This window comes from Sminthopsis crassicaudata, chromosome 2 (genome assembly GCF_048593235.1).
Source record: "Sminthopsis crassicaudata isolate SCR6 chromosome 2, ASM4859323v1, whole genome shotgun sequence".
NCBI lineage: Eukaryota > Metazoa > Chordata > Mammalia > Dasyuromorphia > Dasyuridae > Sminthopsis > Sminthopsis crassicaudata.
In genome coordinates, this window is record NC_133618.1 from 623,244,813 (window position 1) to 623,269,903 (window position 25,091).

At 32.7% G+C, this 25,091-nt stretch overlaps 1 protein-coding gene across 1 annotated transcript; it reads right to left on the reverse strand.

Annotated features, from left to right (window-relative positions):
* Positions 1-22,705: 22,705 nt before the first annotated feature.
* Positions 22,706-23,647, reverse strand: LOC141553782 (olfactory receptor 6M1-like). Its single transcript, XM_074285248.1, has one exon. The coding sequence runs from the start codon at positions 23,645-23,647 to the stop codon at positions 22,706-22,708; it is 942 nt and encodes a 313-aa protein (XP_074141349.1).
* Between the last annotated feature and the right edge of the window lie 1,444 nt (positions 23,648-25,091).

The window sequence follows — 25,091 nt, forward strand, 5'->3', positions numbered from 1 at the left end:
CATTCAGAAAGGATATTGGATGGCATAGAGGAGAGAAAATGATCATAGGCAGTACAGGGAATAAAATTGCATCATGTGATTTGGAGCACAAGGAAATTTCTATTACAGGCAATATTTAAATCCTCATTATTTTCCCTGTGGATTTATACTAAAAACAATACAGCACAACAGAAAAAAGAGAAAAATGTACAAGCCAATAGCAAAGAAAGGACTCAAACTTGGTACTTTAGAAGCTTCAATTCCATGAGGAACACAAAGAGATTTTAAAAAGGAATAAATAAACAACCACACTATGAATCAATGAATAAAAGTTTATAATAGAAAGGAAAAAGAATTGATGAAGAGAATAAAGTAAATAAACCTTTCCTTGACACCTTATGCCAAGATGAGATTGAAATGAATTCATAATCTAGACCTTAAAGGGTAATACTATAAACAAATGAGGAGAACTAGGGATAGTTTAAGATCTTTGGAGAAAGGAGGAATTTATGGCCAAAGAAGAAATAGAGAACATTATGAAATGCAAAAAGGATAATTTTGACTACAACAAATTAAAATGTTTTGATCAAATAAAACCAATGCAGTAAAAATTAGAATGGAAGCAGAAATCTGGGGGCAATTTTTTATAATTGACAGTTTTTGATAAAGTTCTCATTTAAAATATATATAAAGAACTGAGTCAAATTTATGAGAATACAAATCATTCTCCAACTGATAAATGGCCAAAGGATATGAACATAATTTTCAGATGAAGAAATTAAAACCATCTGTAATAAAATGCTCTAATTGATTAGAGAAATGCAAATTAAAATAACTGTGAAGTTATCACTTCACACTTATCAGATTGCCTAAATTGGGGAAAAAAGATAATGATGAATATTGGAGAGGAAGTGGGAAAACTGGGACACTAATGCATTATTGGTGGAGTTGTGAACTGATCTAGTCATTATGGGGACATTATGTCCTAAAGTATATAAAAGTGTGCTTGACTTTGAATCAGCAAGTCACTACTGCATCTATATCCCAATGACATCATAAATGAGGGAAAGGACTCACATGTCCAAAAATGTTTGCAGCAGTTCTTTTTGCAGTAGCAAGGAACTGGAAAATGGGTGGATGCCCATCAATTGGGGAATAGCTGAATAAGTTATGGTATATGAATGTAATGGAATATTATTGTTCTATAAAATGATGAGCTATAATAAAATGACATTCTGTAATAAATATAATTTAAGAAAAGCCTGGAAAGATTTACATTAATTGATGCTGAGTGAAGTAAGCAGAACTAGAACATTGCACATAGTAACAGCAAGATTATGTAAGGATGATAAACTTAGCTCTTCTTAGTAATGTGATGATTGAGGATAATTCCAGTAGATTTGGGATAGAAAATGCCATCTGCATTCAGAGAGAACTGTGATCAGTGAATGTGGTTGGAAGCACACTATTTCCATTTTTTTGTTTGTTTATTTTTGTTTTTTTCTTTCATTTTGTTCTGATTTTTCTCTTACAAAGTGAGTAATATAAAAATATGTTAAAAATGATTGTACATGTAAAACCTATATCAGATTGCTTGCTGTTTTGAGGTGGGGGAGGGAGATGGAGAGAAAAACATTTGGAATTCAAAATCTTACAAAAATGAATGTCAAAAACTATTTTACAGATATTTTGAAAAATAGAATACTATTGAATTAAAAAAGACAAATTCTACCTTGGAAAAGGCACACAAAAGAAAGCAGCAAACAAAAGAAATTGAGTGGGGATGGATGGGATTTAATTAATTTATCTAAAAAGAAAAAAAAAATAAGAGGAGAATAAGGGAATTATTAGATAACTAAACAAAAACAAGCAAGAAAAAGAAATCATAAATCTAAGTAAAATTCCAAACATTAGGAAAAGGTTAACAAACACAGAGTGATGGTTATAAGGGCAAAGGGAAGAAAGCCTATAATAATAGGTTATCTTTTTTTTTTAAGTCAGGATCAATTTTATCTTTTTAAAAAATAATTGAACATAATTTGCTCATTTTCATTCTTAATTATCTAACATTAAAAGGTACTGTAGAAACTATCCATATTGGTAAAATCAAATGCCTACAGTACAAACTATGCTACCCAGATATTAGAGCCTGATCTATCAGTGCCCATAACAGATGCTATTGACCTATAATGAATTGAGCCTAGAATTGAATAGGAACCAGAGAAAGGGCTAGATTGGGTTAAGCAAATTAGATAATGCTGTTAATGATTCTAATATTTTCAATGATTCAAAGCTTATTCCTAAAACAAATGAATTTTTAAAAAACAAAATCTTCAAGTAATGCTCTAAGAATATGAATAATTAAATGTTACAATCGCTAAAGGGTCACTGCTTGTAGTAGCATTAGTATACTGAAGGAATAAAGACTTCTGCTTTAGAAGTAGCATACAAGAAGTCAGTTCTGAATTTTTTTACTTGACAAGGAAGTAAATCCAATATGTACCAAGTGTAAATTAGATGGCCCAGTGGATAGAGCACTGGGCCTAAAATCAGGGATAAATCTTCATAATTTCAAATCCATTCTTTGTGTGTGTGTGTGTGTGTGTGTGTGTGTGTGTGTGATAATTCTTTTCTTTTTTTATTTATTTAGAATTTTTTTCCACAGTATATATGCATGAGTAATTTTTAAAAATAATATTATCCCTTGTATTCATTTTTCCAAATTATCCCCCCCTCCTTCTACTCCCTCCCCCCGATGACAGGCAATCCCATACATTTTACATGTGTTATAATATAACCTAGATACAATATATGTGTGTAAATACCATTTTCTTGTTGCACATTAAGTATTAGATTCCGAAGGTATAAGTAACCTGGGTAGATAGACAGTAGTGCTAACAATTTACATTCACTTCCCAGTGTTCCTTCTCTGGGTGTAGTTATTTCTGTCCATCATTGATCAACTGGAAGTGAGTTGGATCTTCTTTATGTTGAAGATATCCACTTCTATCAGAATACATTTTCATACAGCATTGAAGTGTACAGCGATCTTCTGGTTCAATAATAGGTTATCTTTAAGGTAGATTAAGCAAAATTAACTATGAAGGGAAATGCTATACTAAAATGAGAATGTAAATAAAAATATAATTAAGAAAAAATAGTAATACCAGAGAAACCAGTGAGGAAAATATAATCCTAACTCTCATAATTTAATTATGAATGTATTAAGCAGTACAGTAAAAGAGAGTGACAATTTGGATGTGAAAAATAAAATAGCACAAAATATTGCTTATGAGAATAACATCCAAAAAGCAAAAACATACATATTATAAAAATCAGAGACTGGAACAAATTTTACATCAAATCAATCCACAAAAACAGTAGTTACAATCATGCTGTTAGAGCAAGGGAAAATAAATTTACAATGCAGAAATTACATTAAGTTGAAAGGAAACAATCAATGAACCAATATCAATATTAAACTTACATGAATATATATTATATATATACATATATAATTAATATTTAGTGTCATAGAATCTAAGTTCATAAAAGAAAAAATAACACTGAATTATAGGAAGGTACAGATCATAACAATAACATAATATTTTTAATGGTTCTTAGAATTGAACAAATTTAACAGAAATATCAATAAAAGCTAAAATATAGGATTGAACAAATTGTTGAAGAATTTGGGTATAAGTATGTCTTCTGAATGAGACCAGTAATAGTTTTTACTTATGTTCCTCATTTTAACTTATTCCTCACTAAATTTCCATGACCTCCAACTTCACTTCATAAATATGGAAAAGTCAGATTTCCATTGGATTATTACCTGCAACAGTACTCCTTTTCATGATCCAAAATGCTGAAATTCTACTCTCTAGTCACAATATCCCATTCCCTTATTTTCTTTGTCTCACCACTCCTAACCCTCCTTTGTTCTGATTGAAACATGCAATCTCTTTGCTTTTCTTTATTCTTCCAAACATCCTGTTCTGCTCTCCCTTCCAGTATTTCACAGAATTGATTGATCAATTTGCTCAGTTATATTTGAATCCCTTTCTCCTCTTATTCATCACCAATATTTTCTCTATTTCCATTTATATGTTGCTAAACATTCTTGGACGAAGTCAAACAACTGTACCAAGTGGTTCACTACAAATTTATATCCATTTTCAACTGAAAGGATCATATGTAATTCTTTTATTACTTCAGGATTTACCTCTTCATATTCTTTACAATGCTGGTTCAAACCTTTTCTTGTATCTTTAGCTTTTTTATATCAACTCCCTTATCTTCTCACCTCTTACTTTGCTAAGAAATATATATATGTATATATATGTACATATATGTATATTTTACTTATATACACATTATATGTATATACATACATAAATATAATATATATACACTATATATATAATACACTAAATATCTATTCTCAATGTTTTTCTTGAATTCTATTTTAGTCTAAAAGTATGTCTTGAACTGTTTGTTATAGCCACTTGGGGAGAAAAATAGATGTCAATTAATTAGGAAATTAAAAACCAATTCAGTTTGATATAAAATCCTTTTAATATCTAGTTCGCACATACTTTTGCTGATCTTTTAAAATATTTTCTCCTTTATGTATTTTCCATTTTAGTTGAATTTGCCTGCCAACTATTTCCCATAAACATTCTATCTCATATATTCATACCTTTTCACATATTCGCAATAATCTCCCTCTAATTTTTATAATGTGCAATTCCTTTAAAATATGGTTGATTCTACTCCTATACATGGACTTTTCTGATATGAAATGGAATACATTAGTAAACATTTCAGCAAAATATATCCAGAGATTATTCATTTTGTACTAATAGGCATTAGATGCAATTACCAAATCAGAATAACATTTTATTTATTCATTCAATATTTGTTATGTGCCATTGTCCGTGTGAGTCCTGGATATAGAACCATGAGACATTTCCTTGTTAGCCACTGATTTTCATTCTCTTCCTATTTTGTGAAAAGTCTGTGATAATTCTCCCTCTCCCCTCTTGGTACTCCCAATCTTTATATCACCAGGTTCATCATTCAAAACATAAGGAGGGCTTTTTTGGGTCTCCTTGTGACATTTAAAAAATATTTCATAACTCTTGTATCTTATCCAGTTATTTATATCAACATGGAAGGCTTTTTCCTTAACTTTGTTTTCAATGCTAGTAGGCACTAAAAAGATTAAAAGGCTTTCATGAGAATTCAGTCCAAATAATTCACCTCAAATCAAAATCACAATAAGCATGACTGCACAATATATTTTAATATATGAGTGCACAATAATGCAGATTAAAAAAGTAAAAAAAAATTAGCAACCAATAAAGACTAATGGAATATAGCAAATCAAGGTGAAAAGAATTTCCAAGTCATATACAAAAAACAGAAAAATATCCTCAAAATCTTATTTCTTTAAAATATTACAATTATATTTCTATGTATTGAATTCTAGGGTTTATCTTAGAATTCTCTTAAGTAGATATATAATTCCATGCTTAAAAAAAATTCCAAAGTGAAGTTCTCACCTCTAACCACTGGGTGGCTGAAATGTATAAACACAGTTTATGAACATTTTGATTAATAGCACCTATTTTTCCTACCAAACTGGTCAACTCTTTGGTCTGTAGTGCCCTCTGGTGGTTAAACATTCAATAATATAATTTCTTTAGCCAGTCCCTTAGTCATATGTGGAAAACATTTTGTTTCTATTCAGTTGTAATCATAAAAAAATGCTACAATGAACATTTTTGTACTTTTTAATGTTGCCATTATTATTCTTGGTGAATTGTATCAGTAGTGAAGTTATTGTGTAAAAGAAGATAAGGACATAAACAATTTAATCACTTTTCTGAATAATTACAAATTGCCTTCAGAGCCATGAAATTATTTATAGTTTCAAAAGAACTGAAACAAAATGCTTACCTTCACATAACCCCTATAACAAAGTTTTCAATCATTTATTGCCCTGTCCTATGTATGCCTGACTTTGGCACTGAAGTTGTAGAGTATTAAAATATCTGTTGAATAACTTAAAGGCATTTATCAAACTTATTGAGTGACGGGGTTCCTCAGTGTTGTGTTAGATAGCATTTCTCTGATTATTTGAGATTTTAAGCACTGGTCATAGTTTTTAAATCTTCTTTTGAAAAGCATTCTTATAGAATGACCATTTTTCCATTGGGAAATATTTTCCAAACTTTTTTGTGAGCTGTTCTATCTGTATTTTCTTTGTTTTTGCTAACAACTTATTATCTCATTTGATCATTACTGTGATATAGGTGCTATTACTATCCCTATTTTAAAGTTGAGAAAACTGGGGCAGACAGAAGTTAAATGACTTTCCCAGAATCACACAGCTAGTCAGTGTCATCCTGATTTAAACTCTGATCTACCTGATTCCTGACCTAGTATTTTATCCACTGTATCATTAGCTGCTATTTTAGCATTTTAATGCAAAAATGAGTATAGTGGAGGACAGTGACCACTGTTCTCCACTGTGAAAAATATGCTGAAAATATAGGTAAGCAATAAGAAAAAAAGAGAGGCTAAAGGTTATGCAGAACTTTCCCTACCATATACATCAATACTTTCTTTGAGAAAATAATAGGAAAGTGTTGAGCATGTTGATCAATAAAAGACATTAGAAATATTTGAATTTGCATTTTAATCAATAAGAAAAAAATCTGATGTAAAAATTATTTGTCATTAGCTAACTGTTATACACTCAGGCAACCATTTTGTTAGTGTAAATAAAATAAAAGTCCATACTGATTTAAAAAAAAAAAGAATAAAACTGAAAACAAGACCCCATGAAGTTGAGCCAATTCTAGGATGATCTATTGAACAATCCTCTGATTCTAGAACATGTACCATATCAAATATCTTGTTCTTTAGAGGTTTTTTTTTCAAAGTGGTAGCCTTATGATGACTTTTATAGACTCCATCTTTTATCTATCCAGTTTTGTATGAAAACTTTCTCACCATTTGCACACCATTCTCAGATAAGTCTTCTTTTTTTTTTTTTGCAAAAGAAAGATTTGCACACCATTCTCAGATAAGTCTTCCTTTTTTTTTTTTTTTTTTTGCAAAAGAAAGAGAAAAGGGACAAATATTTATTTGTTTTGTGAGACAATGGGGTTGTGATTTGCCCAGGGTCACAGTAGTGTCAAGTGTCAAGTGATTGAGGCCAAATTTAAACTCAGGTCCTCCTGTCTCCGGGGCTTATACTCTATTCACTATAGCACCTAACTACTTTTCCCTTTGGTTGAGGGAGTGGGGGAAAGGAACATATATTTATTTATTACCTTTTATGTGCCAGAGGGCTAAGAAAAATATTATCTCATTTGATCCTTACAAGGACCTTGAAAAAGTGAGTCTCTTTAATTTTATTTCTTTTTTTTTTCTTTTATTGAATTATATAGGGACTAGCTCTGATGCTATTTACCTCACTATAGATACTAGGCTATGCCAATGGTTTCAAATAACCCACATGAAATCCCCACATCATCCACTAGAGGGATAAATTCATGAATACTGAAAATGAGCACTTGGCTGCCATAATTGGTTCTAATTAAGTCAGGCACTTACTTGGCTAGCTGTGTTCTCTAGTGATTGAACACACATAAACCCTAATTTATCCAACAATTACCTAAGAGTTCAGCATATATTTTGTTTTTAGTTTGTTCTAATAACAAATAACATTTCTGTACAATGTTTTCTTTTTATCAAATAACATCTTTGGTATAGTCTCCATAGTGAATCTACATTACTTCCTTGTAACAAAGAAAGATATGGGGATGATTTGGATATAATCAGCTATCACTAGCAGGAAAAACTACAAGGAATGTTATTTTCTTTTATCTACTTTTTCGAAGGGTATCAAACTAGTAACTTTTCTTAAATAATTCCAATTGGTTTTCAAAATAGTTGAATCAATTCACAGATTTGCCAACAGTGAATGAAAATGCCTATCATCCATCTCTTTCTACTAATTCAGACATTCTATATGACATTTAGGGAGAATGGCTCAATAATAAGCTGTATTTGTAATTTAAGTGATTCTCAAGACTTATTATAAAGTATCACTTTAAGACAGTCTTTTTTGGAAACAGTTTGCAATTATATCACCCTATCCCATATATAGGGTTTTTCTGATCCGGTCAGCTACTAATATTACCCACTAAGTACTTTGTAGATGATATTTCACACATTTTTATGTTTACTTATCTAGGAAGATGACATTTCTCTCTGATAGAATGCAAGCTTCTTGAGAGCAGAAACTTTTTCTCATATTCCTCAGTTCTTAGCACAGTAATTGGCATATAATAAGCATTTAATAAATTATTGTGACATTATCTTTTTTTCTTAAATAATATTTTTGATAGTTTCCCCATAGTAAATAAAAGCACATTGTGCAGATTTATGAAATATTTATCTTGCTCTGCTGAAGTATTTTGTTTTGTTTTGTTTTATAATGGTAAAATGACCCATATGTGAAAGAAGCTTACGATTATTGGGATTTTGTAAACCTCTCATTATGATCTATTTTCTGGACATCTGTGGGAAGTGAGAACCAAGAATTAAATTTAGCAGCTTTAGACCTAAGCTGATTGTGTATAGCTTGTATGGCATTATGTTCAAGGCTGTGAACAGAAAGAAAACACAAAAGACATTTACAAAAGCCCTGGAGGCACATATAATCCATAGTAGTGTTTCCGTGATGCTTTTCTTGAGTGAGGTCTTATTTTTATAAGTTTCCCAGAGAACTCTATAGTCTTCCACAATTTTCTTGACCATTTTCTTACGATATATCATTCAATGTGATTTTACAAGCTATTTATTCCATTCCTCAAACCAAAGAGAAGGGTGGAAAGAAAGACTTAAATGAACTGATGAAAAGTGAAATAAGCAGAACCAAGTAAACCATACAACATGATGACTACTGCAACAATATAAATAGAAATATCAAAAATATCAAGGCTCAAAGGAAGGAAGGAAGTTAGGAAAGAAGGAAACACAGAGAAAAAAAGAATGATAGAAGAGAGGAGACAAGAAAAGGAAAGAAGAAAGATTATAAGGGAGGAAGAGAAGAACCTTTTTTTTGGCAACTTAAGAGTCCTAAATTACCCAGAGAACTGAAAGATTTACTGATTTACCCACTGTTATGTGGTTAGTCTTAAGTAGAAGTTAGTCATCATCCCAAATTCTCCTGGCCAAGAATTCATCTCTCTGTCCACTGCACTATCCTGAGGATACTATATTAACATTTAATTTTAAGTGATGAAGTGGCTAGGAATGACTAAGTTTGAGTTATCTTTGTTACTTAGTGATTATAATTCCTCTCAATACATTTTGCCTGTGAAGTCTTAGCTTGATAGATTAGTCTTTATTTTAGTATACATTGACAGAAACAGTATGAGTCTGAATCAGTAATCAGGTGCACATAAAAGCAAGCAGGCCTGAGAAGTAAGTGTTGAGTCAGCTGTCCTGCTTTTATTTTCTACCAAATTAGTGCTTATCTAGACTGGAGCAAAAGCAAAAGTAGCAAGCATTTACTTTTCAGATACCTTTATGTTATGCTGAGAAAAAAGCTTTATTGTATTCAACACATCCACCAGATAATTTAGGCTAAGAAAACTGTGACATTGTGTGTGTGTGTGTGACAGAGAAAGAAAGAAAGAGAGAGAGAGAGAGAGAGAGAGAGAGAGAGAGAGAGAGAGAGAGAGAGAGAGAGAGAGAGAGAGAGAAAACAGAGATGGAGAGAGAGAACAGAGATGGAGAGAGACAATGAAACAGAGAAACAGTGACAGAGAAAGAGAAAGAAACAGAGATACACAGAGATAGAGACAGAGTCAGAGAGACAGAGAAACAGAGAGCAGAGTCACAGGAGTATAACCACACACAAAAACCTTATCTTTAGAAACCCCCAAAAAGATGAAATGGATAAAACTTTTGGAATCATAATTGGAAAAGATTTCCCAATATTTAGAAGGTTCTGTTCATCATAGCTTATCCATCTTGCTTGCACTGAAATGAATAGACTTTATCTGCTGTACCCTTATCACAAGAGGATAGAATTCTCTTTAATGAATATTCTTTTTCTTTTTGTATAGTATTTCTAATGCATGTTCTTCTATTACAATCACTATTATCATACCTTTTCTTTCTAGAATACTGTTTTCAGAAATGAGAATCCTTTCACATTGGGAAAAACCAACATTTGTGATCTGTTTCTTAATGGATTATATATTGGGCTTCTTCCCAAAAATATCCTTACTACAAGAAGATGAGCTAGAAAAAAAGATGGCAGAAACTAAAATCAGTGAAGATTTCTTGAAGCAGTTAATCATTTTTAGATATCAGGAACTGTAGCTACAAAGCTGTATTCTGCATTTTCATTGAATAGAGTTGTATTTGTTGCCAGTTTTTGACATATCATTTTTTTTTGCCAATGTCTTTTGCCATTAGCATGAAGTAGAACAGACATGATTTACTAAGGAATTTATCACAAATTGCATTCTATCACTGCTAGGAGGATTAAAACATAGAGAAAATGTTTTGACTGTAGCTTTTGCTCAACTAATTTCCATCTCTTTACTTGTGAGAAAGAGGATTACACCTAAATCACAATGTTATTATAGCTTTGTTATTTCTACACTTCATTCCTTTTAGGGTGAATTATTTTTTCAGCTTCCTTCTTTCTCCTCTGTTTCATGTTTCATTTTTTCTAAACACTCTCTTTGAGTTTCCCTAGATCCACCTGGTCTTTTCCACTAAAGTTCCTGTAATACCTCTCAATTTCTAATTTTATTTGATAAAAACTAAAGAAACAAACAAAATCAAGCAAAAATATTTCACATTTCACCTTTTTATTACTTTCTATTACTCTTTGATGAAGGGTGATGAAGAACATGTATCTCATTTATACCTGTGGTGCACCTATCAGCCAGAAACACAACAAACCTTGGAGTCCCCTAATCAAAAGAAGATGGTGGTTATTGAAGCCATGAATAGGAAAACAGTCATTTTCATGATGTATTCAGAAGGATTTCCAGCACAATGAAGAAAAGTGGTCCTCAATATGTACTTCTTGGTTTCCAGTACACACAAAACCTCCTCTCCTTTTCGGTACAAGGAGCTCCACAACATCTCTAGACTACTTTTTTTTTTTATAACTGTGAGACTGGTTTAAGAGTGGTTAAAGGTGTGTAATATAGGAAATTCTAACAGTTGAAAGCTTGAGTGATTACATACAAGCTTCTACTCACAACAATTACAAAAATACAATGAATGGTGTAATAAGATCAATAATAAGAAAAGGGGAAGTGAGGCAGACTCCTTAACAATAATTACTTGACTGAAAATGATAGAAATCAGAAGTAGTGCTTTGCATTCTTCTGAGTTGCAAGTATTAAACTATGCACATGAGCCAGGCTCCAGTTGTGGTCCTGTGCTCTGAGCTCTGTAAGATAGCTTACACAAATTATGTTACATTGAAATTCCTTTATTCAGAATTATTTAGGCTGGACAGTTCTACAACTTAAAGACAAAGTAGGAAGAATGTTTATGATCTAGGCATGATAGTAGTTAAAAGAAAACTTGGTGCTATGACCAGGACAAGAACATAGAACCACTAGGCTGGTTTCAACCACATATAACACAAAGAGAAGACAGCTATTCCCAGTTAATTTTTAATTCATTTTTTAATTCATTGAACAAATACTATAAGATGAGGGAAATCCCAGGGAAAGAGTAAAGTTCTATAAGCAAAGCTTCTAAACTTTGAGATATGATTAAGGAGCAGTTACAAGAATTAGAAGGATTCAGAAAAGGAAGGAAACAAGCATTTTAAAGGCACCTATTACATGTCAGGCACTCTACTAAGTGCTTAACAAATATCTCATTTGAACATCAATTTTTGATAATGATCTTTCCTGATGAGATTTCCCTTTGTGGGGACTTCTAAACCAGCTTTAAATACAAACTGCATATGTACATAACACATTAGACTTATTAAAAACTAGTAAATAATGTTCTCAGATGGCTTCTGAAACATTTCTCCAAGGAAATAACTGTGAGAAATACAATCCACACATATACATGTATGCAATACATATAAAGAGACATGTGGTAGCTAAGCATCATTTTATATTAATTTTAGAAAAGTTAGTTTTCTAAACTTATCACATTCTGTATCTGTATGAATGCCTGCCTATAATTGTTGTTTATAAAATTGCCTCTGAAATAATAATACATTTTACCACATCATACGATATAGTGAGGATAATAAGGTCAGAATTTACTGTTGTTGTTTATCAGTCATGTCTGACACCCTATTTGAGATTTTCTTGGCAAAGATATTAGAGTGGTTTGGCCTTTCCTTTTCCAGTTCATTTTACAGATGAGGATACTGAGGTAAACAGGGTTAAATGACTTACCTAGGGTCATGAAATTAGTAAGTATCTGAGACTGGTTTTAAACTCAGGTTCCCCTGACTGCTGTCCATTGTTCCTCCTAATTGCCTTAGGCCAGTCAAATTCCACACAAAATCACAGCTCTCTGAAATGCTGAAGCAACCCAGAAGATATACAATTCTTGTCCAAATCTTGAATACAGCCTAATACACATCAGATATTCCTTTGATTTTATACCACTGCAACACTTGGGGTGTCCATTTGTTATCCTCTTCTCCTACTACATCATCAACCAATTTTTTCTGATCATACATATCCTTTATGTTTTTTTTTATGATATTCTATATAAATAAATCACTCACCAAAGTAGCTTTTCCATATTGCTTTAGTTTCCCTTCAATTTTTGCACAGCTCATTCTTTCCTTTCCCTTTCAACTGAGAACCTGGTCTCACATTTCTTTGAAAAAAATATCAATTTCAGATAACTTTTTCTTATTGCTGTTGGAACTGGCCTGTTGCTAGACTAGCTAGGCATTAACCGAGAGAAGTGATTCCATTTTCCACCATCAATTTACTTATCTATAAGGAAGTTCCAATGTACCTAATGTTGAGTCAGCTATATTTAGGTTTAATGACCAAATTCAATTTAGCAAACTTCACCTAATCATGTAGGGAAGATTAATATTTTTTTTTTCCTGATCACAATGTCTTTGTGTTTTATAGAAGGGCAATTGCATATCAGACCATTCATTGATTAATAATCCCTCAGGTTTTCCTCTCCTCTAATCCCTGTGAATTCACCCAGAAAAAATCAATTTGATATAAGAGACCCAGAAATTTGACTGTCTATATACAAGTCTACTAGTGTACAAACCTATTTGTGTACCTGAAGGGCTGGAGAACAGCATACTTATATTACTTTGAGTAATAAGTCATTTGACTTGTGATTCTTTGGACAATTATATCCCTTCTCAGTAACACAACTATGATTTTCTTATGATCTTAGGTTCCTTATCTTATACCAGTCAAATACCTTTTACCATTATTTCTTCCTTCATTCTTTTCTCACATGAAGAGATGGGCCTTTTTCTTGCCAAGGCAAACCACTTTTCATATTCAAGAGATTAAATTTCCTCAAATCTTTTCCAGTATACTACCTTGTCTTTACACTTAATCTCTGGCTAATATTTTATCATTCCCTGCCTAGTGACTGCTTTCTATAGATATACCTATTTCCCCCCTTCTTTAACACATGCTCAATTGATTCCTCATTTCTGTCAGCTATAACCATTTTTCTTCCCTTCTTTTTTATTAATTTTATAATTATATTTTTGACAGTATAAATGCATGAGTAATTTTTTTAATAACATTATCCGTTGTATTCATTTTTCCAAAATTTCCCCTGCCTCCCTCTACTCTCTCCCCTATCTGATAGGCAATCCTATACATTTTACATGTGTTACAGTATAACCTAGATACAATATATGTGTGTAAATCCAATTTTCTTGTTGCACGTTAAGTATTGGATTCCTAAGGTATAAGTAACCTGGGTAGATAGACAGTAGTGCTAATATTTTACATTCAATTCCGAGTGTTCCTTCTCTGGGTGTAGTTGTTTCTGTCCATCATTGATCAGCTGGAACTGAGTTGGATCTTCTTTATGTTGAAGATATCCACTTCCATCAGAATACGTCCTCACACAGTATTGTTGTTGAAGTATATAGTGATCTTCTGGTTCTGCTCATTTTATTCAGCATCAGTTCATGCAAATCTCTCCAAACCTTTCTGAATTTATCCTGCTGGTCATTTCTTACAGAGCAATAATATTCCATGACCTTAATATACCATAATTTACCCAACCATTCTCCAATTGATGGACATCCATTCATCTTCCAGTTTTTAGCCCCTATGAAAAGAGCTGCCACAAACATTTTGGCACATACAGGTCTCTTTCCCCTCTTTAGTATTTCTTTGGGATATAAGCCCAATAACAGCAATGCTGGGTCAAAGGGTATGCACAGTTTGGTAACTTTTTGGGCATATTTCCAAATTGCTCTCCAGAATGGTTGGATTCTTTCACAACTCCACCAACAATGTATTAGAGTCCCAGTTTTCCCACATCCCCTCCAACATTCATCATTATTTATTCCTGTCATCTTAGCCAATCTTACAGATGTGTAGTGATATCTCAGAGTTGTCTTAATTTGCATTTCTCTAATCAGTAGTGATTTGGAACACTCTTTCATATGAGTGGATATAGTTTCAATTTCATTATCTGAGAATTGTCTGTTCATATCCTTTGACCATTTATCAATTGGAGAATGGTTTGATTTCTTATAAATTAGGATCAATTCTCTATATATTTTGGAAATGAGACCTTTATCAGAACCTTTAAATGTAAAAATATTTTCCCAATTTGTTACTTCCCTTCTAATCTTGTTTGCATTAGTATTGTTTGTACAGAAACTTTTTAGTTTGATGTGATCAAAATCTTCTATTTTGTGATCAATAATGATCTCTAGTTCTCCTCTGGTCATAAATTCCTTCCTCCTCCACAGGTCTGAGAGGTAGACTATCCTCTGCTCCTCTAATCAATTTATGATCTCATTCTTCATGCCTAAATCATGGACCCATTTTGATCTTATCTTGGTATATGGTGTTAAGTGTGGATCCATATCTAATTTCTGACATACTAATTTCCAGTTTTCCCAACAGTTTTTTTCAAATAATGAATTTTTATCCCTAATGTTGGTATCTTTGGGTTTATCAAACACTAGATTGCTATAGTTGTACCCTTTTTTGTCCTTTGTACCTAATCTGTTCTATTGATCGACTGGTCTATTTCTTAGCCAATACCAAATGGTTTTGGTGACTGCTGCTATATAATATAGCTTTAGATCAGGTATACCTAGACCACCTTCATCTGACATTTTTTTCATTAATTCCCTTGAAATTCTCGACCTTTTATTCTTCCATATGAACTTTACTTTTTTCTAGGTCATTAAAATAGTTTCTTGGGAGTCTGATTGTATAGCCCTAAATAAATAGATTAGTTTAGGGAGTATTGTCATCTTGATTATATTCGCTCGGCCTATCCACGAGCACTGGATGTCTTTCCAGTTATTTAAATCTGACTTTATTTTTGTGGCAAGTGTTTTGTAATTTTTCTCATATAATTCCTGACTTTTCTTTAGTAGATTGATTCCCAAATATTTTATGCTCTTGACATTTGTTTGGAATGGAATTTCTCTTTGTATCTCTTGCTGTTGCAATTTGTTGGTGATATATATATATATATATATATATATATATATATATATATATATATATATATATATATATATATATATATATATATATATATATATATATATAAATGCTGAGAATTTATATGGATTTATTTTGTACCCAGCAACTTTGCTAAAGTTGTAAGTTATTTCTAATAACTTTTTATTAGAATCTCTGGGGTTTTTTAAGTATACCATCATATCATCTGCAAAGAGTGACAGTTTGATTTCCTCATTACCTACTCTTATTCCTTTAATCTCTTTCTCTACTCTTATTGCTGAGGCTAGCATTTCTAATACAATATTGAATAGTAATGGTGATAGTGGACAACCTTGTTTCACTCCTGATCTTACTGGGAAAGATTCCAGTTTATTTCCATTATACATTATGCTTACTGACAGTCTTAAATATATGCTCCTGACTATTCTAAGGAATAGTCCATTTATTCCTATACTTTCAAGTGTTTTTAGTAGGAATGGATGTTGGATTTTATCAAATGCTTTTTCTGCATCTATTGAGATGATCATATGGTTTTTATTAATTTGATTATTAATATGGTCAATTATACTAACCAGCTCTGCATTCCCAGTATAAATCCTACTTGATCATAGTGTATTATCCTGGGGATGATTTTCTGAAGTCTTTTTGCTAATATCTTATTTAAGATTTTAGCATCAATATTCATTAAGGAAATTGGTCTATAGTTTTCTTTCTCAGTTTTCAATCTACCTGGTTTGGGTATCAGTACCATGTCTGTGTCATAAAAGGAGTTTGGCAGGACTCCTTCATCCCCTATTTTTTCAAATAGTTTATATAACATTGGGGCTAGTTGTTCTTTAAACGTTTGGTAGAATTCACATGTAAATCCATCTGGTCCTGGGGATTTTTTCCTGGGGAGTTGATTAATAGCTTGTTCTATTTCTTTTTCTGAAATGGGACTATTTAAGCAATTTACCTCCTCCTCTGTTAATCTAGGAAGCCTCTATTTTTGGAGGTAGTCATCCATTTCACTTAAGTTATCAAATTTATTGGCATAAAGTTGGGCAAAGTAACTCCTTATTATTTCTCTAATTTCCTCTTCATTGGTAGAAAGATCCCCCTTTTCATTTGTAAGACTAACGATTTGATTTTCCTCTTTCCTTTTTCTGATCAGATTTACCAAAGGTTTATCTATTTTATTGCCTTTTTCATAAAACCAACTCTTGGTTTTATTTATTATTTCAATATATAAATTTTTTACTTTCAATTTTATTGATTTCTCCTTTTAATTTTAATATTTCAATTTTAGTTTTTGGTTGGGGGTGTTTAATTTGGTGTTTTTCTAGCTTTTTAAGTTGCAGGCCCAATTCATTAATCTTCTCTTTCTCTATTTTGTTCAAATAAGCCTCTAAAGATATAAAATTTCCCCTTATTACAACTTTAGCTGCATCCTACAAATTTTGATATGATGTCTCATTGTTGTCATTATCTTGGGTGAAATTATTAATTGTTTCTATAATTTGCTGTTTCACTTAGTCATTCTTTAAGATGATATTATTCAGTTTCCAATTACTTTTTGGTCTATTTACCCCTAACTTCTTATTGAATGTAGTTTTTATTGCATTGTGATCTGAGAAGAAGGCATTTATTATTTCTGCCTTCCTGCATTTAATTTTGAGATCTTTATGTCCCAATATATGGTCAATTTTTGTATAGGTTCCATGAACTGCTGAGAAGAAAGTATACTCCTTTCTATCACCATTCAGTTTTCTCTAAAGGTCTATCATACCTAGTTTTTCTAATGTTCTATTTACCTTTTTAATTTCTTTCTTATTTGTTTTGTGGTTTGATTTGTCTAATTCTGAGAGTGCAAGGTTGAGATCTCACACTATTATAGTTTTGCTGTCTATTTCTTCTTGAAACTCTCTTAACTTTTCCTTTAGGAAGTTAGATGCTATACCACTTGGTGCATATATGTTTAGTATTGACATGGCTTCATTGTCTATGCTACCTTTTAGCACGATATAGTTTCCTTCTTTATCTCTTTTAATTAGATCAATTTCTGTTTTTGCTTGACATGAGATAAAGATGGCAACCCCTGCTTTTTTGGCTTTACCTGAAGCATAATAGATTCTGCTCCAACCTTTTATTTTTACTCTGTATGTCTCTCCCTGCTTTAAGTGTGTTTCCTGTAAACAACATATTGTAGGGTTCTGACTTTTGATCCAGTGTGCTATCTGCCTCCGTTTAATGGGAGAGTTCATCCCATTCACATTTGCAGTTAAAATTACTAATTCTGTATTTCCTGCCATCATGTTATCCCCAGATTATGCTTTTTTCCCCCCTTTACCCCTCTGAATCCCTTCCCCAATATTTAATTTATAGACCCCACTTGTGACGCACAGCCCTCCTTTTTTAGTATCCCTCCCCCCTCCTTTTAAGTCCCTTCCCCTTTCTTGTACCCTCCCCTTATTCCCCTTTTCCTTTTTTCTTTTCCTCTCCCCCCTTTTAATGAGGTGAGAGAGGATTCTCTGAAAAACAAATATGTCAATTATTTACTCTTTGGGCCTATTCTGATGAGAGTAAGATTCACACAAAGTTTCTCCCCCTCTCTAAATTCCCTCAGATGTGGTAAATTTTCTAAGCCTCTTCCTGGGATATAGTTTCCCTCGTTTTATCTCTCCTTCCCCTTTTTCTGATACTATACCCTTCCCTTTACTACTTCCCTTTTTTTTTTTTAAATATTATATCAGTAAAATCAAATTATCCATGTGGACTTTCTGTATATCCACAACAGATACAGTTCTTAAGAGTTCTTTTTACCTTTTTCTGCTTCTCTTCAGTCTTGTGCATGTAGATCAAATTTTTTGTTTAAATCTGTTTTTGTGTTTTTTTTTTCTTAGAACCAAATGGAATTCCTCTGTTTCATTAAATGACCATCTTCTTCCATGGAAGAAAATGCTAAACTTAGCTGGGTAGTTTATTCTTGGTTGAAATCCTTGTTCTTTTGCCTTTTGGAATATCAGATTCCAGGCCCTTTGATCCTTTAAGTGGAGGCAGCCAAATTTTGCATGACTCATTGTGGGCCCTTCATATTTGAAATGTTTTTTCCTTGCTGCTTGCAATATTTTTTCCTTAGTATGGTCATTCTGCAGCTTAGCCACAATGTTCCATGGAGTTCTTTTTTTAGGGTCTTTTTCAGAAGGTGTTTGATGAATTCTTTCAACGCCTATTTTCCCATCTGTTTCTATTATCTCTGGACAGTTCTCTTTGATGATTTCCTGTAAAATAGAATCTAGACTCTTTTTTTGATCATAGTTTTCGGGAAGTCCAATGATCCTCAGATTATCTCTCCTAGATCTATTTTCCAGATCTATAGGTTTTCCCAGTAAGTATTTGACGTTATTCTCCAGCTTTTCTTTTTTTTTTTTTTTTTTTTGTTTTGTTTTGTTTTGTTTGACTGATTCTTGGTTTCTCCATGGATTGTTCATTTCTATTTGTTCAGTCCTGATTTTTAATGAGTTATTTTCTTCATTCACATTTTTTAGTTCTTTTTGTATATGCCCAATTGAGGTTTTAAATGAATTATTTTTCTCTGTTGAATTTTTTTTTATTTCACTAATTTTTTTTAGTGAGTTATTTTCTTTTTCCAATTCAGAAATCCTACTTTCTTGAGACTTTTTTATCTTTTACACTTCAGAAATCCTACTTTCCTGTGATTTTTTAACCTTTTCTAATTCACAAATTTTGTTTCCCTGCATCTCCTGTGAATTCTTTATTTTTTCAACTCAAATTTCAGGACATTGTTATTCTCTATCACAGCTTCTCTTTCCTTTCCCCATTTTTCTTCAAACTCTCTTAACTTTTTAATAGTCTCTTCTAGGAGAGAGTTATGTGATGGTGGGCAGGTATCATTCCCCTTTAGAGTGTTATCTGCAGACTTTCTGCTGTTAGCTTCTTTGGAGTTGGATACCTACTCTTTCTCTGTGTAGAAGGTGTCAATTGTTCTCTTCAGCTTCTTACTCATTGTTAAAAATCTGTTGGGGGTTGCCCTTGGGGTAAGAAGTTTATTTATTTATTTACCAGTTTCCTCCCAGACTGAGGGGGTAGAATGCAACAACCCTGTGCCTGAGGTAAGAGAGAGCTCTGGGAGAGACTTCCCCTCCCCCCTCCCCAGAAATGCCTCAGAGGTATTTAGCAGGGCTGTGCTGTGAGGAGTGCTCAGTGAAGGACCCCCGCTGTGTGGCCTAGTGACTGCCCCAAGGTTTAAGGCTGAACAGTGAAAGTTTCACAAACCCCAGCCAATGCATCCCTTGGGGCCCTGGATATCAGCAGCTGATGTGAAAATTCCCTGTGCTCAAACCTGAAGTGTCTGCCCGGAAACCAAGATGCCTACTACAAAGGTTCCGCTTCTCTGAGAGTTCTGTTTCTCTGGGAATTCTGCTGCTGCTAGAATTCCACTGCCTTAGGCTGAGCCCTGCACTATGTGGATTAGAGGCTGCCTAAGGCTGAGTCCCTGCTGTTCAGGCTCTCAACTACCCCAAGGAGTAGCCCCAGGCAACAGAAGGCAACTGCACAATCTGCACAGCCATGAGGAGATCTATCCAGACTTGGGTGGATTTAGGATCTGGCTTTATATTTTAAAGTAGCTTGATTTCTCTTCTGAACTGCTGTTTTATAAGCAGAAAAGAGTTTACAGCCTGTGTCAGATTCCTCTATCTCAGTGGCTTCTCTGATCCCAGAGTTCTCCCCAGCCCAATCGGTACAGTGCTTTAGCACCCAGTCCAACTCTGTCTGTGCTGGTCTCTTTTTTTTCCTCCCCTTGGAACTGACCTTTTCTGTTGAAATTTCAGATTCTCTTTAGCTGGTAAGTTGTGCTTCTAATCCTTGTGGTTTTTATCAGTCCAGCATTATTTTTGAGGTTGATTTAACTAATTGGTAATGCGGGAAAAAGGGAGCTTACAAATTCGAGTGTATCTTCTCAGCCATCTTGGCTCCGCCCTCTTGTCAGCTATAATTCTATAATCCTATAAACATTTTTTTTTTTTTTCATGGTCAAGCTGCCTAAAAAGGTCATATAAAATGGCAAATTCTCTTCCACTCCTCTTACTAGCTTCACTTTTACAACCCAGCTTTTAATCCCATCATTTCATCAAAACTTTCTCTTTTTCCAGTTACTATTGATCTCTTAATTGTGACATTAATCTCTTCAGTTTATCCTTTTATCTTATTTCCCAGTGTCCTTTGCTAGATCTTCATTAATTTCCTGTTACATCAATTAAATCAGCAAATATATTAAAACAGATATAATTTAATGTTGGAAATACTATGGAACAATAGATAGACTATTATGCTGTTTGTAGATTTGTGCCATCATTTTCAAGAGCAATATTCAATTCAGTGCAAAAATGTATTATGTACCTACTTTGTGCAAGTTATTAATAAATAGTGATATGCAGTGAGAATTACAAAACTATTGAGATCTTTGACCTAGACAATCATTAGAACAGTATTCTAAGAATTTTACTGAAAGGAAAACTCATATTTCTTTGTATAAAATATCTATATTTCTTTTTCATAATATTAAAAAGCTGGAAGAGCAATGTGCACAATGATCAGTGAATGACAGAATAAAATATATTTAGGAACACAATAGTTTTACATACTATAGAACAGTAAATAGGAGAAATACCCTAGAAACAAAGAAAAGCTGAAGTAATCCAGAGGAAAGAAAGTACAGTCTAGTCATTTGAACATGAACAAAACTGTATAAAGTAATAAAAACAATCAATAACAGCTGCAAATTTATAAAATTACATAAAAAGAAAAGATAAAAAAGAGCATGCTGAAGGAAACAGAAATTTTTAAAAAATCTTTTGTTTAAATTAATATATATTCAAAAGCCAAAATCTGACCTCAAAGTCAAAAAAATCTAACTTCAAGTCTTGGACTTGACACATACTGGCAATGTTAACCTGATAATGTTATTCAACCTCTCTTGGCTCTAGACTACTATCAGTGGCAGAGAAAATGCTGGCCTTCCCATGAAGTGGGAATTGTTTTCTGGTAATTTACTATATCGAGGAACCATTTCGTTTTAAAAAATGGAAAAAAATAGAGAATTTGCAATTTTTTGTTTTGAATTGTATACTTATGTTTTGGGTATTTTGAATATTCACTTTTGGTGATAAACAATATATATATATATAATCAAGGAAGCAATAAAAAGTAAATGGGAACATAAGCTACTATGTAGTCATAGAAATTTGTGTCTAGATAAAGAAAGATGGCAATTCTACTGAACTTATCTAATGATCATGCTTAAATCTGGAAGTCCACATTTTAAGAACTACGTCATAGTCTGTTACCTCATCATAGCATTGAGATAATCTAGCTATTTTTTGGTGAAGCTTAAGCTCTGGTATATTGCAGAAAATTGAAATCTTTGAGTATGATCCTACAAATATCATTCTGAAGATATTATTGAGAAGCTTACCATTAAAAGGCTGCCTATGAGGATGAATCCATTGGTCACAATTGGTCATAGCTAGTTGGCAAATTGCATCATGGTGAAGGATTTGAAAACTATATGATATAACAAAAAGTTAGTAAGACCTCTCCTTTCTCTCTTCTGGATTCTGGCTTCTCTAACCAGAAGTTAGAAATGCAGAAGTTAGTTGTCTAACTTTAAAAAGGGAAGCTTATTTAATCAATAAATGGGCTTTCATATAGAAGAATGACACTTATTCAAAATAGATTCTGAAGGCAAATTTCAAACCAAATGAAAGGTCAGTAAAAGTATATTTTGATTTGATATAAAGAATATTCTAAGGATTTAAAATAATCTCAAAATGTAAATAGTCATTTAGGGAGATCTTTTTTCACTTAAAGTTTCCAGGAAAAGTATGGGAGATCATTTGTCAAGCAATGTGAAGTGAGGAAGAAGGGTCCTATAACAGCTTCTCTTAGATGACTTTAAGTTCCTTTCCAACTCTGAAATTATTTTATTTCATAGATTTATTTCTATATAGAGCATCTCTCAAGGCCTTTTGGACCTGCTTATTCCGTAGTGTATAAATGAAAGGATTCAGCAAAGGGGTGATTACAGTGTTCACAAGTGCAGCCTCTTTGTTAGCTTCTAATCTATCAGTCTGCTTTGGCTTAACATATATAAAAACACAACTTCCATATGTCAGAAAAAGGACAATGAGGTGGGAAGAACAGGTGGAAAAGGCTTTCTGTCTCTCTTTGGCAGATGGGAGATGAATTATGGTAGTTATTATATGGGTATATGATATGATTGTTATTGTGAGGGAAGACAGAATAATAACTACTGAAAGAAGAAAGGATAATGATTCAACAGTACTGGTATCAGAACAGGAAAGATGCACTAGAGGACCAAGGTCACAGAAGAAATGGTTGATAACATTAAAGTCACAGAAAGATAACTGAGAGACCTTTATGATTAGACCAATGATTAATATGAAACCCAAAAGATAGCAGAATAAGACTAAGAGGAAACAAACCTTCATGTTCATGATGTTATGGTAATGCAAAGGGTTACAGATTGCCATATACCTATCCAGGGACATCACAGCCAAAAGGAAGAAGCATGTTGACCCCAAAAATAGAAAGAAAAAAGTTTGGGTGAGGCAGGCAGCAAAAGAAATTGTTTGCATTCCTGAAAGGAAGATTGCTAGCAGTTTGGGAATAACAGTTGTTATAAAGCAACTTTCAAGGAAAGAGAAGTTACTTAGGAAAAAATACATTGGTGTTTGGAGGCAGTGGTCAGACCATGTGATGGTGACAATGACAATACTTCCCATGATGGACACTAAGTACAAAAGCAAGTGGACCATGAAGAGGGGTTTCCCCACATGTTGGACAGCAGGAAATCCCTCCAGGATAAATTCTTGGACAGTTGTCACATTACCTATTTTCCCCATGTGCTTTACAGGACCTATAATGAATAAAGGATCATTAATGAATAAAAATTATGAGATATAAGAGGGAAATCTTATGTTTATATGCTATATAGAGAGAACCATAAAAGGGGACAGTCCAAATGAAAAGGAATTTTTGAAGGACCAGGAAATCCTGATAGTTTTCTAGTAATACACTTGAGTTTGAAATGGAACATAATAAGTATTTAAGTTATATATATATATATATATACATATATATATATATATATATATGCATTCAATCACTATATATTTTAAATGTGTACAATTGTTGACCTATTTCAAATTTAATTAATCAACAAGGTATTAATTTAGTAGACAGAAGGAGTAAAGCCTAGTCTGAATTTTTAATTGCAATTATGCATCTAAAATATGGTAATTACCATTTTCAGTGCTTTGATTTCATGTTCAATTTTTTTTTTGAGGGGGCAGATGTAGGCTTATGATTTCATAGATATAGGGAACTCTGAAATATAGCCCGGTAATTATTATGCACCTTATAATCTTAGAGAATTTCCTGCAGAACTGAGAAGTATGTGAATTTTCCAGGATTATGTAACTGCTAGGTGTCAAGTCTTATACTCAAGATTTCCAGCCTAAAAGACTTGACACTTCACCACTGTCTCTCATTTTAGACATTAAAAAATTTAAATTTGTTCCTGATACTTTTAAAGCAATAGCTTACATTTCCATAGCATTTATAATTTAAATGCATTTTGAAAAGGTCCTCACCAGAGACACATAAAATAAGGAAGCATTATTATCCCTATTTTAGGTGAGAAAGCTGGGCTTCAGAGAGATCAAATGATTTGTTTAGTCAAAAAAGCATCAGAATTTTGTCAGTCTTCTGTTTGATCAGCCTTCTGATATAAAATCCAATGCCTTTTTATTACAATTCTTTTATTTAAGTAATTAATATTCTATCTTTAAGGGAAGGTTTGGTTATAGGACAACCTCTGACCCAAACAACAGTTTATGCTTATGTTGAAAAATAAAAAAAAATTAATTCAAAACAATAAGTCTTTCCAGAAAATAGTGAATAGAGTATCAATTTAACCTAATTTCATATGTAGTTTTATTAGTTGAGAGGCAGTATGATGCAATGGAAGTAGAAATGGTCTCAGACTTAGGAAGATCTGGAATCAAATTCTGTCTTTAGCATATATGGACTGTGTGATTGGGAATAAGCCACAGGATATTCTCAGTGCCCTGGATGAGAGGTGAGCTGCATGCTGCCCACAATTCTGACAAGTGTTGCAGGAACAAGATTAAAATGTAGTTTTAATCTGAGTTTAATGTACTGATGTTTTAATTAAAGAAGAGGAATAAATAATTCAATGGCTGGCCCAGGAGGTTCCTTATATTTGATTTAGTTGCCTCCTGTTTTTTGAATTTGATGCCACTACTCTAGACAGTTTTGCAAAAC